Below are 15,126 nucleotides of genomic sequence, written 5' to 3' on the forward strand. Positions count from 1 at the left end.
TTTACTGACAAAATGACATCAAATTTGGTGTAATATCTGCTAAATAAAATGTTGTTGGCAAATTGTCAGCAAACATAAGACAAAGTTTGCTAACAAAAAATGACGGCAAATTGATACAAAAACCGAACAAAGTTTGTACGGTAGTTTGACGCCAAATTTGGCATCAAAAACCGAGCAAAGCTTGCACAACGCACTTTGATGCCAAATTAGCACAAAAAACCAGACAAGGCTTCTACGGCGCAGTTTGACGCCAAATTGACATCAAAAACCGAGCAAAGCTTGCGCTTTGCGCACGTATAGACAATACAAAACATATTTATAAATCAAAGTGAAGTCGTGTAGTGTGAAGCATCGCTGATTCCCAAATCTAAAGTCCCAAGTTCGAGCCCGGCCAGAGAACGATAAAGTGAATTTTTCAAATAAAATATAAGTGATATCGTGCGTGCGTGGGGATTAAATAGTACTTAACTGAGCAAATTCAAACAAAATCATTCATAATATTTCAAAAACGACGCAAATAAAATAGGAATAATAATAAATAGAATTCAACTTTACAAAAATGACAGGATATGTTATAGGATATGGTAGTAAATATTTTTTACTTTAGAAAGATATGTTATATTTAATAATAAATTTAGATGCATTTAATTGTAAAAAACATTTTCTTTAAATAAATAAATTACTTGTTTATTTAAAAAAATGCATATATAGTTATATGCAAACTAACTGTTTATATAATTAAAAAAGTTAATTTTTTTAGTACATTTTTTTCTGTATATGAAAATATAATTTTTATGTAATCACTATTTTATTCTAATAATAATAAAATGGAAAATCATTCAAATTAATAAATTTATTATTCTTGGATTGGATTTTAATGTTAATTTGCTCTCAGTGTTGAGCAAGTCTTGCTCAATATTTGGCGTCAATTTGACGTCAAACTGTACCGTACAAGCCTTGCTCGGTATTTGGCGTCAATTTGGCGTCAAACTGTGCCGGATAAACCTTGCTCGGTATTTGGCGTCAATTTGGTGGCAAGTTGTTAACAAACTTTGCTAGCAAAACCCGAGCTTATTGCGGACACAGATGGCACCAGATTTGCCGTCAAGTTTTGGTCATATTTGGTATCAAATTGGCGACAATTTGCTGCCAAATTTTTGTTTGTTGGGTAACTATCGGCACAGTGACAATCGGACACAGTAACAATCGGACACAGTAACTATCGGACACAGTGAGAATCGGACACATGGTGGTTGCAATCGGGCATAGAGGGTGGGGATGGGGGCGGGGGGTGAGGGGAACGGGCGAAGCCTGGGGGGTGCGGAGCCCCCCGCTCATACATGTACTATTAACATGTACGGAGCACGTATCCTACTGTGTCCGTTTCTCACTGTGCCCGATAATTACTGTGTCCGATTGTTTCTATGTCCGATAGTTACTGTGTTCGATTGTTACTGTGTCCGATTGTCACTGTGTCCGATAGTTACTGTGTCCGATTGTTACTGTGTCCGATTTATTCTGTGTCCGATTGTTACTGTGTCCGATTTATTCTGTCCGCATCTGGGCCTCACTCCATCCACACATACATAGCGATTCCCATATTAACATAAAAATATGGAATGGTTCATAAATATATACATATATTTCTGTAGAGATGGCCAAAATAGGTATTTGAAAGTACAAAATGCAAAATAGGTATTTTAAAAATGCTTTTCCAAAATTATGTATTTTATATATACATATATGTGCTTATATATTTGTAAAATTTGTAATTTTATTTTGTAATTTGTAGCATTTGTAAATACCTATTTTGCATTTTGTATTTTCAAATACCTATTTTGGCCATTTATGTATTTCAGCCTATAAAGGGTTTTACAATACGATTCAAGTATATGTAGGTGAAGGAGTATCTGTTTTAATTACCTGTAATACTTGCTCAGCATTAGAGGAAATATAATTATTTTTTCTTAGAGCAGTGAACAACTGTTTTAAACTCTCAATTGTTTTCTTCTGACTATATACTTGAGATCTTAAACGATTCATTGCAATCTGTTGAGCATTATATTTCTTTCTTAATATAGTAACATACTTCCTTAAACTACTTGACGACATATTTGCCACTTTTTCGGTTGTAATATCTCCTGGATATCTTATTAAACATTTATCACTTGACGCCACAGTATTGGTTTTTGTTGAATACGTCATATTATCTTGTATTTGTCCTTGATGAGAACCAATTGTTGATTCATCTTCCATCAATGCTTCAGAAGATGCATTATTGTTTTCGTTACAGTGTATACTTTCTGTTATGCTATTAACAATTTTTTTTTATTTGTATAAAGTTTGTATGAAAGTGGTATTATTATAGTTTAAATGTATTAACAATTTTAGTAATATTACCTTAAATTAGAAACATGTGGAAATATAGATGGTACAGATCCTTCGTACAAGCGTAATGATGACAATCCAGTTTTGTACATACAGGTTTCATTAAAATGTTCTTGACATACAGTGCTATTTGTTTTTATGGCCACATTTTTCAATGCTTTCACCCATTTTGTACGATGTTCCAGATTTTTTGGAAATCTAAAAATATTAATAAAGATTTAAACTATTTTAGTAATATATCTGTTTCATATGATATTCTCATACATGTCTAAACACATGAAATTGTACAAACATTACTCTTAATTGCCGTATTATTATTGCAATCTCATGTGTTTATATGTATACACATATTATACGACACTGCTTTGTTACTTAATTTAAAAATTAACCATTTAATAAGTTATTGTTGTAATGTAACATGAGAGAGACTTACGCAAATAAAGCCACATGCTTTCCTGTCTTTTTCTTTTTATGAATAGAATTATTGCACCAATGGACAACACAGTATTTCATTTTTATTTATTATTTTCTTGTTTGTAATTGCCGTGTTATTATATATCTCATATGGTATAATATATAGCTACTAGATACGTCTACTTCGTTATCATTCGTTATGCTCAACGAGTTCCATCATTTGCCGTGTTTGGTACTGGCGGCGCTGCAGATGTTTGTAGACACTTATTGCGTGGAAAAGTAAGCTGCTAGCAGTCCATAGTTATATAGTCAAAGGCGACATACGACAACATCTTCCGACTGATTGTAAACGCGGCCTAATGAGCGTACAATCAAGGGAACAAAGATACGAGAGTTTCAACCACTAATCTTTTTATTAGCTGCACTGATTGAAAAATCCTTTTGCATAATGAAAGTACTTATAATAACGAAGTCTGGAAAGCAGAGTTTTATGTAAAATTCAACAAAAAATTGAACTACAGTTTCATTGTCATAATATTACTCTACGCATGAAAGAGACAAGGATAGTACCAGATAGAATAATGAGAGCCGCTACCGGCCGTATTTCGGGGGATACGGCTAGGCGCATTTTAGATACGCCATCTGACCAAAATGTGTCTAAACTACGTCCGCTAGGCGCACTTTCGCGGTGATAAAAATAAAATGCGCCTAGGTTCGTGTCCGTACTACTCCCATGCAATGAATAGTAGATTAGAAAAAGACAGACGACAGACAATCGTTCCTTCTTTGTCTCACTACTGAGCGACGCGCGGCAGTAAACACGAGGCGAGGTAGCGGCGATCTTATCGCTAAGCGAACATCTCTCCGCTTTTCTTTCATCTTTCACGCTCCAGAGACATCAAAAGACGCGGTAGCGTCTCGTGTCAAGGGAACGTGCGAAGCGAGGAATTATTTTTCACGCACGCGAGGTAGCACATGGAAGACTAGACGAGCGTCGACATATTATCTGTTTCTTTCCCGCTCGTCTAGCTTATTGACTGCGTGAGCCGCGAGATTTTTCTCCTATACCTCGCTCTTTCTCTCTCTCGCTCGTTCTTTCTCTCTCTCGCGCACTTGCTCGCTCTTCCTCTCTTCTCGTGTTCTTACGGCTTGATTAAATATATTAATTACATGACAATATATATATAAATAAATGACACATATATAGTGTATAATATTTAGTATTAATGCACAAATAAAGAAGAGAGAATTATAATGAGAGACGAAAAGTTAATAGAAATCCACTCTTAGCCAATATATGCATCTTTTAAAAATGATTTGTTATTAAAGTATATGACAGAATAATTTATTTATGCTAATAAATTTAAATTAAAAATTAAATGAAATGTTATTTGTTTTGTAAAAGATATTCCATTGTTACATTTTTCTTTTCGTAGCAAAAGTAAATTTAGTCTAGTGAAAAAAGAAATTAGTTTTATTATCATATTTCAATTACGACTTTATTATTTAATTTTACGAATAGATAATATGCATATTGTTGCTCAACGGAAACTGCGAGAAAATGGTGATCTCCGTCAAGAAATAAATGCAAACTTTTTAATAATATAATAATTTTTTTACGTAAGTGTTTGTTTTTATAGTATAACCTGTTGAATTTTATTAATTATTAATTCAGCATGTTATAGTATAAAAAATATATTTAATATAAAAATTAATGTAATATTAATTGTTTGCATTTGCAAGAAATATGGATAGAAGGATAGGTTGCAATGATACATAGGAAGAAAAAAGATAGATGGATAAATAGATAGATAGATAGATATGGAGATAGATATAGATGGAAAACATTAATAATAATAATAATGATAAATAGATAGATGATAGACAGATAGATAGATAGATAGATAAATAGATAGATGGATAGATAGATGTAGAAAAATAGATAGATAGATAGTTAGATACTATAGAAAAAAAGATAAATAGAAATATAATTATCATTATTATTATTATTAATGTTTTCAGTTTCAAGAGAATATTCGCTTAAACGCTTAAACGCTTACTTAGGTCCAGTTTCACGACTTATATTATATTAACCGGAATATATTATACGACTTATATTATATTAACCGGAATATATTATACGATTTATATTATTTTAACCGAATATAATTCGTTAATATTAGAAGTACCGAGCGGTTATTTCTGATCGTTTCTATATTTTAGATTAATATCCTGTTTCTTTAAGATTACAGGATTTTTGTTTTGAGCGTTTGTTTAATGTGATGTTTGTAAAGAATGTATATAAATTTCTACATATAAGATTAAAAATATGAAAAATATTGCAGTGAAAGCAAGGAGGTTCCACGGTACTCACGATATCTCAATAACTATTTGACCAATCGACTTGCAACTTGGCAGCATTATAAAATAGACTTCTCTTTACCGTTTTAACTACAATTAACTAAATTCATTAACAATTAATATTTTTTATTAAACTTTACCGAGAAGCCAGAAATAGACGATTTTTGTTCTAAATGCTACCATTTTATTATTTGTGTTCCGATTGTAGTTCAGACGATAGCTATACTTATAGCAAATAAAAAGCTACTTTAAATAATTGTGTAAAATTAAATCACACACATTTAGAAATTCCTTGGAATCGTCTATTTGCAACCTCTTTGCTTTTACTGCAATATTTTATATATTTTTAACCTTACATACTTGTAGAAAAATGTATATATATTCTTCAAACATCATTAAGCAAACTCTCAAAACCCGTAATCTTTTAATCATGTGATCTTTTTCGCTTCCGCAAAAAAAATTAACGAAATATATGTATTTTTTGTCGGATTGAATAAGACAACTCTTTAAAAGCCTATCTCAACAAAATTACATAATCGCATCATTGATATGCACAAGGAAATCAACCAATCATAATCCGTACAAGCGTGCCTTTTATATTAGACATATTTTACATTTATTAGGTGCGCAACTAAGTTCCCGCTGTTTTTCAAGAGATGGCTTCAGTAGTAAGTGCTGGTCGATTGTGACATAACCAAAACGTCATGAACCAAGCTTAGACATATGGTAAACAAACCGCTTTGACACATTAGTGATTTTGTTTTTGCGTCATATACTTTTGGTTGTGTGAAAATGTTTTATTTTGTGCCAAATAATCGTCATTTGCGGGAAGTGTTGCTTTTCTTCTTTCATTCGAAGAAAACGGCGGCTGAAGCGCATCGAGAACTCCAAAAAGTTTACGGAGATGCTGCTCTAAGTGAAACAACATGTCGTGATTGGTTCCGTCGCTTCAAAGACGGTGATTTCGATGTTGACGACCGTTCGCGTGAAGGAAGGCCAAAAACCATCGAAGACGCTGAATTGGAGACATTGCTCGATGAGGATCCGTGCCAAACGCAAAAAGAGCTTGCTTCAGCATTAGGAGTTACTCGCCAAGCCATTTCCAAGCGATTGCATGCGTTGGGAATGATTCAAAAACAAGGAACTTGGGTTCCTCATGATTTGAAGCCAAGAGACGTTGAGCATCGTTTTTTCGCCTGTGAATAACTGCTCCAGCGGCAAAAAAGGAAGGGTTTTCTTCATCGCATCGTTACGGGTGATGAAAAATGGATTCATTACAGCAACCCAAAGAGAACAAAATCATGGGGACTGCCCGGTCATGCTTCTACGTCGTCGGCTCGGCCGAATATTCACGCTGCGAAGGTTTTGCTGTGTATTTGGTGGGACCAGGGCGGTGTTATTTATTATGAGCTGTTGAAACCGAACGAAACCATCACTGGGGAACGTTATCGAACTCAATTGATGCGATTGAGCCGAGCACTGCGCGAAAAGCGGCCACAATACGAGCAGAGGCACGAAAAAGTGATACTACAGCATGACAACGCTCGGCCTCACGTTGCCAAACCCGTTAAAACCTACTTAGAAACGCTCAAATGGGAAGTCCTACCCCACCCGCCATATTCCCCAGATATTGCGCCGTCCGATTATTACTTGTTCCGTTCGATGGCACATGGTCTGGCTAATCAGCAGTTCCGCTCATATGAAGACATCTCAAAATGGCTTGATTCGTGGATAGCCTCAAAAGACGAACACTTCTACCGTGACGGTATTCGAGCTCTGCCAGAAAGATAGGAAAAAGTTGTCGCTAGCGATGGGCAATATTTTGAATGATTCATTTGTAACCATTTTTTCACAATAAAGTTGCATTTTCATCAAAAAAACAGCGAGAACTTAGTTGCACACCTAATAATTAATCTGTTTCCTTCTGTAGAACAAATAATCATCAAAGGTCAAGATAACGTCAAAATTATTTTAACTTACTTTTGACATCATCTTCACTTTTATATAATTATTTGTTCTACTTCAGTTATGCAATATGACTATGCAAGTTTGTCTCAATAAGTCTTAAACTCCGGTTAAAATAAATTATGAAACTAAATCTTAGCGTTTTTCAATCATCGGCATCTTTCACGATGTTACGATTATAAATATTATCTATATAACCAATTGTAACCTACACAATGGAACTTCGATTGAACCGATTGAAATTGCTCATATCAATTATCAATGATATATGGCCTTTCATTACATTCTCTAAGTTTCAATTGTTAATTGAACAATTCCTTTCACAAGTCAAAGATTAACATGCTGATTTGAAACATAATGCAAAAAGCTCGAAAATAAATGCGAAGCAGAGAAGAGATTAACAATGAATGATTATTATTTAATATGTAACTTACATTAACATGGAATGTCTAATTGACTTAATGTCTCGAAGCTACTGAATATGAATTTCTGCTCAAATTTCTTCCTTTCTGTAGGAGGTTTTTGGCTGTTTCGGTTACTTTCCTCTAAATTTATATTGATGAGTTGAAGCACTTGTTTCTACGAGACGTTTAAAATTCGGCTGACTTTACGAGTGTTAACACTCGTAACTGGACCTAAGTAAGACTTACGTTTAAGCGAATATTCTCTTGAAACTGAAAACATTAATAATAATAATAATGATAATTATATTTCTATTTATCTTTTTTTCTATAGTATCTAACTATCTATCTATCTATTTTTCTACATCTATCTATCCATCTATCTATTTATCTATCTATCTATCTATCTGTCTATCATCTATCTATTTATCATTATTATTATTATTAATGTTTTCCATCTATATCTATCTCCATATCTATCTATCTATCTATTTATCCATCTATCTTTTTTCTTCCTATGTATCATTGCAACCTATCCTTCTATCCATATTTCTTGCAAATGCAAACAATTAATATTACATTAATTTTTATATTAAATATATTTTTTATACTATAACATGCTGAATTAATAATTAATAAAATTCAACAGGTTATACTATAAAAACAAACACTTACGTAAAAAAATTATTATATTATTAAAAAGTTTGCATTTATTTCTTGACGGAGATCACCATTTTCTCGCAGTTTCCGTTGAGCAACAATATGCATATTATCTATTCGTAAAATTAAATAATAAAGTCGTAATTGAAATATGATAATAAAACTAATTTCTTTTTTCACTAGACTAAATTTACTTTTGCTACGAAAAGAAAAATGTAACAATGGAATATCTTTTACAAAACAAATAACATTTCATTTAATTTTTAATTTAAATTTATTAGCATAAATAAATTATTCTGTCATATACTTTAATAACAAATCATTTTTAAAAGATGCATATATTGGCTAAGAGTGGATTTCTATTAACTTTTCGTCTCTCATTATAATTCTCTCTTCTTTATTTGTGCATTAATACTAAATATTATACACTATATATGTGTCATTTATTTATATATATATTGTCATGTAATTAATATATTTAATCAAGCCGTAAGAACACGAGAAGAGAGGAAGAGCGAGCAAGTGCGCGAGAGAGAGAAAGAACGAGCGAGAGAGAGAAAGAGCGAGGTATAGGAGAAAAATCTCGCGGCTCACGCAGTCAATAAGCTAGACGAGCGGGAAAGAAACAGATAATATGTCGACGCTCGTCTAGTCTTCCATGTGCTACCTCGCGTGCGTGAAAAATAATTCCTCGCTTCGCACGTTCCCTTGACACGAGACGCTACCGCGTCTTTTGATGTCTCTGGAGCGTGAAAGATGAAAGAAAAGCGGAGAGATGTTCGCTTAGCGATAAGATCGCCGCTACCTCGCCTCGTGTTTACTGCCGCGCGTCGCTCAGTAGTGAGACAAAGAAGGAACGATTGTCTGTCGTCTGTCTTTTTCTAATCTACTATTCATTGCATGGGAGTAGTACGGACACGAACCTAGGCGCATTTTACTTTTATCACCGCGAAAGTGCACCTAGCGGACGTAGTTTAGACACATTTTGATCAGATGGCGTATCTAAAATGCGCCTAGTCGTATCCCCCGAAATACGGCCGGTGGCCGCTCTCATTCTTCTCTCTGATAGTACGATTGTGTCTGCCTGCAGCTCCATCGATTACGATTATGCGGAACTAATCTACTGTTCTGTTTTACCCCAAAGTATAACAAAAATATTCCGCTTATACACACATCCAAGCCATTTTTTCTCAAGTACTATTCTTTTTACACTGATTTCTGTTACTTTAATATTATTCTTTCATATTATGGCTAGTATGGAAGCAAAAGCTTTCTCACGGACAAACTGCAGAACTGTTATAATTAATAAGTAAAGTTATGAGCTGATGCAGAACATGATAACGAAATTGTAATTTTTTAATTTTTCACTGAATTTTACATAAAACTCTGCTTTCTAGACTTCGTTATTATAAGTACTTTCGCTGTACAAAAGGATTTTTTAATCTGTATAGCTAATAAAAAGAATAGTGTTTGAGAAGATTGAATCAATATGTCGGTAAAACAGACGACTCCAGGATCCCCTTAAAAATCTATTAGATGATGATATCTATCTGACCTTGGTATGACCTTGAAAAGCTCGGTCATAGTCAACATAAAAATCTTAAACGGAAACTCCTATTTTTTATTACATCGTTTTTTTTCTACCAATTAATTTGAACAACTTTTGTCTAATAAAAACATTTTTTTATTTGCCTAATATATTTTAAGATATTTAAGGAAAACTTGATAATTTTTTCAATATTTAACTTACGATATTTCGCTATTTATCGGAAGAAAAAGTGGTACTAAACTTTTTTGCTCTATTTGGTTTCAAGAATATATCGTTACAGCGGCCTGATTTTTATTAATTTGATGATTTTGAAATTTCCGAAAGTCAGTAAGTTAACTAAAGTCAGGGCGTTATTGTAACAGTATATTCTTAAGACTAAATAGACCAAAAAAGTTTAGTATTACTTTTTCTTTCGACAAATAGCGAAATATCGTAAATTAAATAGTGAAAAAGTTATCAAGTTTTCCTTAAATATTTCAAAAAATATTAGGCAAATAAAAAAATGATTTATTAGACAAAAGTTGTCCAAATTAATTGATAGAAAAAAATGATGTAATACAAAATAAAAGTTTCCGTTTAAGATTTTTATGTTGACCATGACCGAGTTTTTTAAGGTCATACCAAAGTCAGATAAATATCATCATCTAATAGATTTTTTAAAGCCCTATTCCTTTTGTTTGAAACATTTTTCTAAGAAATCAATATTTTCTAAGATTTTCAACCATTGCTGAACATTTTGTCAGCAATGTATACAGGATATACGGGGTATTTGATAGTTGATCATGCAGACGAAAGTTGGAGATAGATTGGGTGTAGCCGAGAAGAAAAGTCATTTACCATAATGTCAAATTGGCAATAGTTACCGAGTTATTAATTAAAACATGTGAGCCAACGAGCGCGTAGAGAGCGGAGGGCGGCCGCAGTAAGCACGTAGACATTTGATACAGACGGAGTCAGCGAGTAACGGTAGGCGAGTGCGCGCGGCGAGGGGCAACGTAAGTGACAAGAGGCGAACGCGCGCGACGAGGAGCGAGCGAGCGCAAGCGATAAGAGGCGAGCGAGCGCGACGAGGAGCGAGCGAGCGCGAGCGATAAGAGGCGAGCGAGCGAGCTTTTTCTTTATAGCTTTTTCTTTAAGATTATTCTACAATACGTGTCGTAAGTTGTAAGCCGTAAGAATTGGCGAATCACAGTCGATTATTACAAAAATAATCGGCTATAATTGGTCACTTCTTACGGCTTACAACTTACGACACGTATTGTAGAATGACCTTTATAGCTCGCTCGCTCCTCGTCGTTCGCGCTCGCTCGCTCTTCGTCGCGCTCACTCGCTCTTTGTCGCGCTCGCTCGCCTCTTGTCGCTTTCGCTCGCTCGCTCCTCGTCGTTCGCGCTCGCTCGCTCCTCGTCGCGCGCGCTCTCCTCTTGTCGCGCGCGCTGCTCTCCTCTTGTCGTTTACGTTGCTCCTTGCCGCACACGCTCGCCTACCGCCACGCGCTGACTTCGCCTGTATCAAATGTCTACATGTTTACTGCGGCCGCCCTCCGCTCTCTATGTGCTCGTTGGCTCACATGTTTTAATTAATAACTCGGTAACTATTGCCAATTTGACATTATGGTACATGACTTTTCTTCTCGGCTACACCCAATCTATCTCCAACTTTCGTCTGCATGATAAACCCCCTATATACGCCAAAATTCGTGTGCGGCTGAAAATGAATAAGAAAATCCTTCACTAATTTCCGAACAATCACGTGCAATTTCAAATTATTAATAAAAGAAGATCAGCAAATCAATACAATCTATTAATCTTTCATTAATAATTAGAATAATACGATTGCATAGAAAATGAGTGACTGGCTGATTGTTTCGTAGCAATGTTCAATAATCAATGATCATAACCTTTTCCAGATTATACCAAGATCAGATAGATATCATCATCTAATAGATTTTTTAAGCCTTATTACTTTTGTTTGAAACATTTTTCTATGAAATCAATATTTTGCAAGATATTTTTCAACCGTTGTGGAACTTTTGTCAGCATTATAGAACTAAATCACAAAACACGCATGTGCGTGCGCGATGACATAAAATACAAACATAGAATATTTAAAAAAAGCCAAGCCCTTTATATTACATATAACTAACTTCAAATTACATATAACTATATGTAATTATATGTTCTCATCGAGCAAACAAAAATATTCCTTTAGACATAATGTGCCTAAAATGCTTAATTAAAAAATTAATGTTGAGTCAAGATTAATGAAATTAATTTCAATGTTAACGTAGTATATACAATGATTTTAAATGAATTTCAAAAGTTGAAAAAAGCAAAATTTAAAGGAGATGCTTATAATGTCCACCGCGTGAAATAATACAATTTAAGATTCTTCGCATCATAGACTGTCTTATGCGCTCAAACATTCTTGGAATATTGCACGTTGTTCGACATCCATCTTCTTTTCTTTGTAAAAGTTGTTGTTCGTTGTCAATCAAAACCAAATAAACAACTGCTTTCAAATGGCTAAAAGTCAAATGTGTGGATTTAATAATTGAAATAAATATTGTGTATATTACGTTAATATCGAAATTAATTCTTTTAATCTTAATTCTACATTAATTGAATTAATGTAGAAGATTTCAGGCACTATGTTTATAGAAACTTTCTTGTTCCGGTGAGAAAAATATAACTACATACAACCAGTCCACCTTTTTTAAACATGTTATGTCCTGTGGACTTCGCGTATTCTAGATTCTTTTATAAATAGAGCGAATTGATTTTATGTTGCTCGCTATAGTTCAAATATTATATTCAACGAACATGTTCCGCGACCCTTGGAACACGATGACGTTACATACCGATTTCTCTTTTTTTATCTCCCTCTAGACCGAAGTTCTCTAGTTGTTTGTCAGGAAGATCCGCTGAGTCACTTTCCGGAATGATCAGTCGATATCTGATTTTATTACTCCTCACGAACTCACAGCTTTTCCACGTCCCTTCATAACGTATATTACCCAACAACTCTCACTAAATCTAACGAAACGATGAAATCTCTTATCGTCATAGATACCCCATCCTTTACAATAATTATCTTAGAGATACTGCAACGCAACTCTAAAACCCCACCTCCGAAAATGTTATCAACAAAGTCCTATGCCCATATTTGGACATAAACCTTAGAACCCTGACGCAACTTCCAAAACTCTACCCTCTCAACCGAGGTGACGTTTTGAATTAAATGAAAAGGTGAACTCACTCTTCGCCTGACCAGTACCCAAATTAGAGCTACAAGTTCAGTATTCAGTGTGCACACCTTGTATTTTCGCTCGGCTTGCTTGATCGCGCTTGCAACCATTCGTCACACCAATTCTACAAGTCCAGACACCATCCTGAAGCAAAGATTGTCATCCTCCGGGATCTGAATCAGAAGTCAAGGCCGACTCCAGTTAACTCTTCTTCCAATTCAAAAATAAATTGCAACAGTAAGTTCCTTTTTGGTTTTCTCGTCCATTGCTTCTTTTCCACTATCTACTACCTTCACTTTTTTCTCTCTCTCTCTCTCTCTCTCTCTCGCTTTTCTTTCCTTTTTCTTTCTTTTTTTTCCTCTCGGCTTCCCTCCTTAATTGTGAAATCCGGTTTCAGTGGGTCAACATTTTAAATCTCAGTCTGACATTACCACCGCGGAAATTTGCGCTGACTACGAGGATTTCGAGGTCGCTTCAATAGAATTTGAAAACCAAGACCGTCCGGATTATGTAGGCCGTCATAATGAACCAGTTTTTCGTTCTCCTCTCTTGTTCCTCCCTGAATCTCCCCTTGGAACTCCTCAGATCTCTTACTCTCCGACATCCCTGAGTCCTATAAACAACCGATCCCCTGTAGGCTTTCCTCTTTCTTGGAGTCCTTCTCCTCTACGAGGCGGTATGCGTAGTTTCCCCGCAGCTTTACTCCGTGGTCTTATACCCATCTATTCTTCCTCTTCTTCAGAAGCGTCAATACCGCGATCTTCCCCTTCGCCTCGCGCTTCCCTATCACCGGATCTTCCAATCTCCGAATATCCTCTGGGATAACCGACAACCGTCGTCCAGACCGCTATCGACATATATATATATATGTATATATTGGGTGAGTGCAAAAGTTCGTGCGGAGTTTCAATAGATGGAGTTATAAGCGTCGTAAAGTGTTGTCATTAATACTTCCATCTACATATTATATAACGTTGGAAAGGTGACGTCTTCAGCTGTTATTAAAAAAAAAATCATTTGTTTTCATACAAACTGCTTCGAGAAATATCACTTTAAAAATGAGTATCGATAAGGTGCATTTACGGCATGTTATGCTTTACGAGTTTCGGAAGGGAATAAACGTTGCCGCAGCCGTAAAAAACATTCAGGATGTTTATCAGGATGAAGCACCAGCTAAACGAACTGTGGAAAAATGGTTTGCTAAATTTCGGCGCGGAGAATTTAACCTTGAAGACGAGCCACGCTCTGGTCGACCTTCTGACATTGATGACGATGTTTTGCGTACTTTAGTGCTCAATAATCCGCGAATTTCAACAGAAGAAGTTGCTACTACTCACTAAACGTTGACCGATCAACCGCTTTTCGGCGTTTAAAAAAGATGGGATTCGATTTGAAGCTCGATATATGGGTGCCCCATTTGCTGACCGAGAAGAACAAAATCAAGCGAATTTCTGCAGCCGTTTCTTTACTCGGGCGGCTCAATAACGAGTCGTTTTTGGATCGACTAGTGACGGGCGATGAGAAATGGGTCCTCTACAACAATGTTCAGCGCAAACGGACATGGAAACAATCAGGTGAGCATGGTGACGCAATGCCAAAGGCCAGTTTGCACCCGATGAAGGTGATGCTCTCTGTTTGGTGGGATTGCAAGGGCATAATCTATTTCGAGCTTCTCCCCGCTGGCGAAACGATTGATTCGGACAAGTACTGTCGCCAATTAACCAATCTGAATCGAAAAATAAAAGAGAAACGTCCGATTTTGTCAAATCGCAAGGGAATCGTCTTTCATCACGACAACGCCAGACCACACGTTTCGAAAAAGACGCTGCGCAAACTGAAGAGCCTGAAATGGGATGTCTTAACGCATCCACCGTATTCTCCTGATATCGCACCATCTGACTATCACTTGTTCCGGTCATTGCAAAATTATTTAAATGGAAAAAACTTTGACTCTTTGGAGGCCTTAAAAAACGGCGTCTCTTCGTTCTTCGAATCTAAACCGCGCAGTTTTTATGATCGAGGCATCCGTATGCTGCCAGAACGTTGGGAAAAGATTATAGAAAACGATGGAGAATATATCATTGATTGAATAAAGATTTTTGTTTGCCTAATCACTGTGTGACTTTTACTCACAAACTCCGCA

General features: G+C 35.4%; 1 protein-coding gene across 1 annotated transcript; it reads right to left on the reverse strand.

The window, feature by feature from the left end:
• Positions 1–1,809: 1,809 nt before the first annotated feature.
• Positions 1,810–3,128, reverse strand: LOC112588431 (uncharacterized). The gene is made up of 3 exons (XM_025298368.1): positions 2,822–3,128; positions 2,401–2,586; positions 1,810–2,311 (listed from the first exon to the last, which is right to left on the reverse strand). Exons 1-3 carry the CDS (start codon positions 2,899–2,901, stop codon positions 1,885–1,887), a joined length of 693 nt encoding a protein of 230 aa, XP_025154153.1. The 5' UTR covers positions 2,902–3,128; the 3' UTR covers positions 1,810–1,884.
• Between the last annotated feature and the right edge of the window lie 11,998 nt (positions 3,129–15,126).

The sequence above is a fragment of the Harpegnathos saltator genome, unplaced genomic scaffold (assembly GCF_003227715.2).
Source record: "Harpegnathos saltator strain DR-91 unplaced genomic scaffold, Hsal_v8.6 scaffold217, whole genome shotgun sequence".
Lineage (NCBI taxonomy): Eukaryota > Metazoa > Arthropoda > Insecta > Hymenoptera > Formicidae > Harpegnathos > Harpegnathos saltator.

Bases quoted from the DNA above. Each gene is read 5' to 3' on its own strand.
- LOC112588431 (XM_025298368.1), bottom strand. From the start codon at position 2,901: ATGAAATACTGTGTTGTCCATTGGTGCAATAATTCTATTCATAAAAAG. The intron at 2,587-2,821 runs GTAAGTCTCTCT...TAATATTTTTAG, and splicing joins AAGCATGTGGCTTTATTTGC to ATTTCCAAAAAATCTGGAAC. The intron at 2,312-2,400 runs GTAATATTACTA...AATTGTTAATAG, and splicing joins CCACATGTTTCTAATTTAAG to CATAACAGAAAGTATACACT.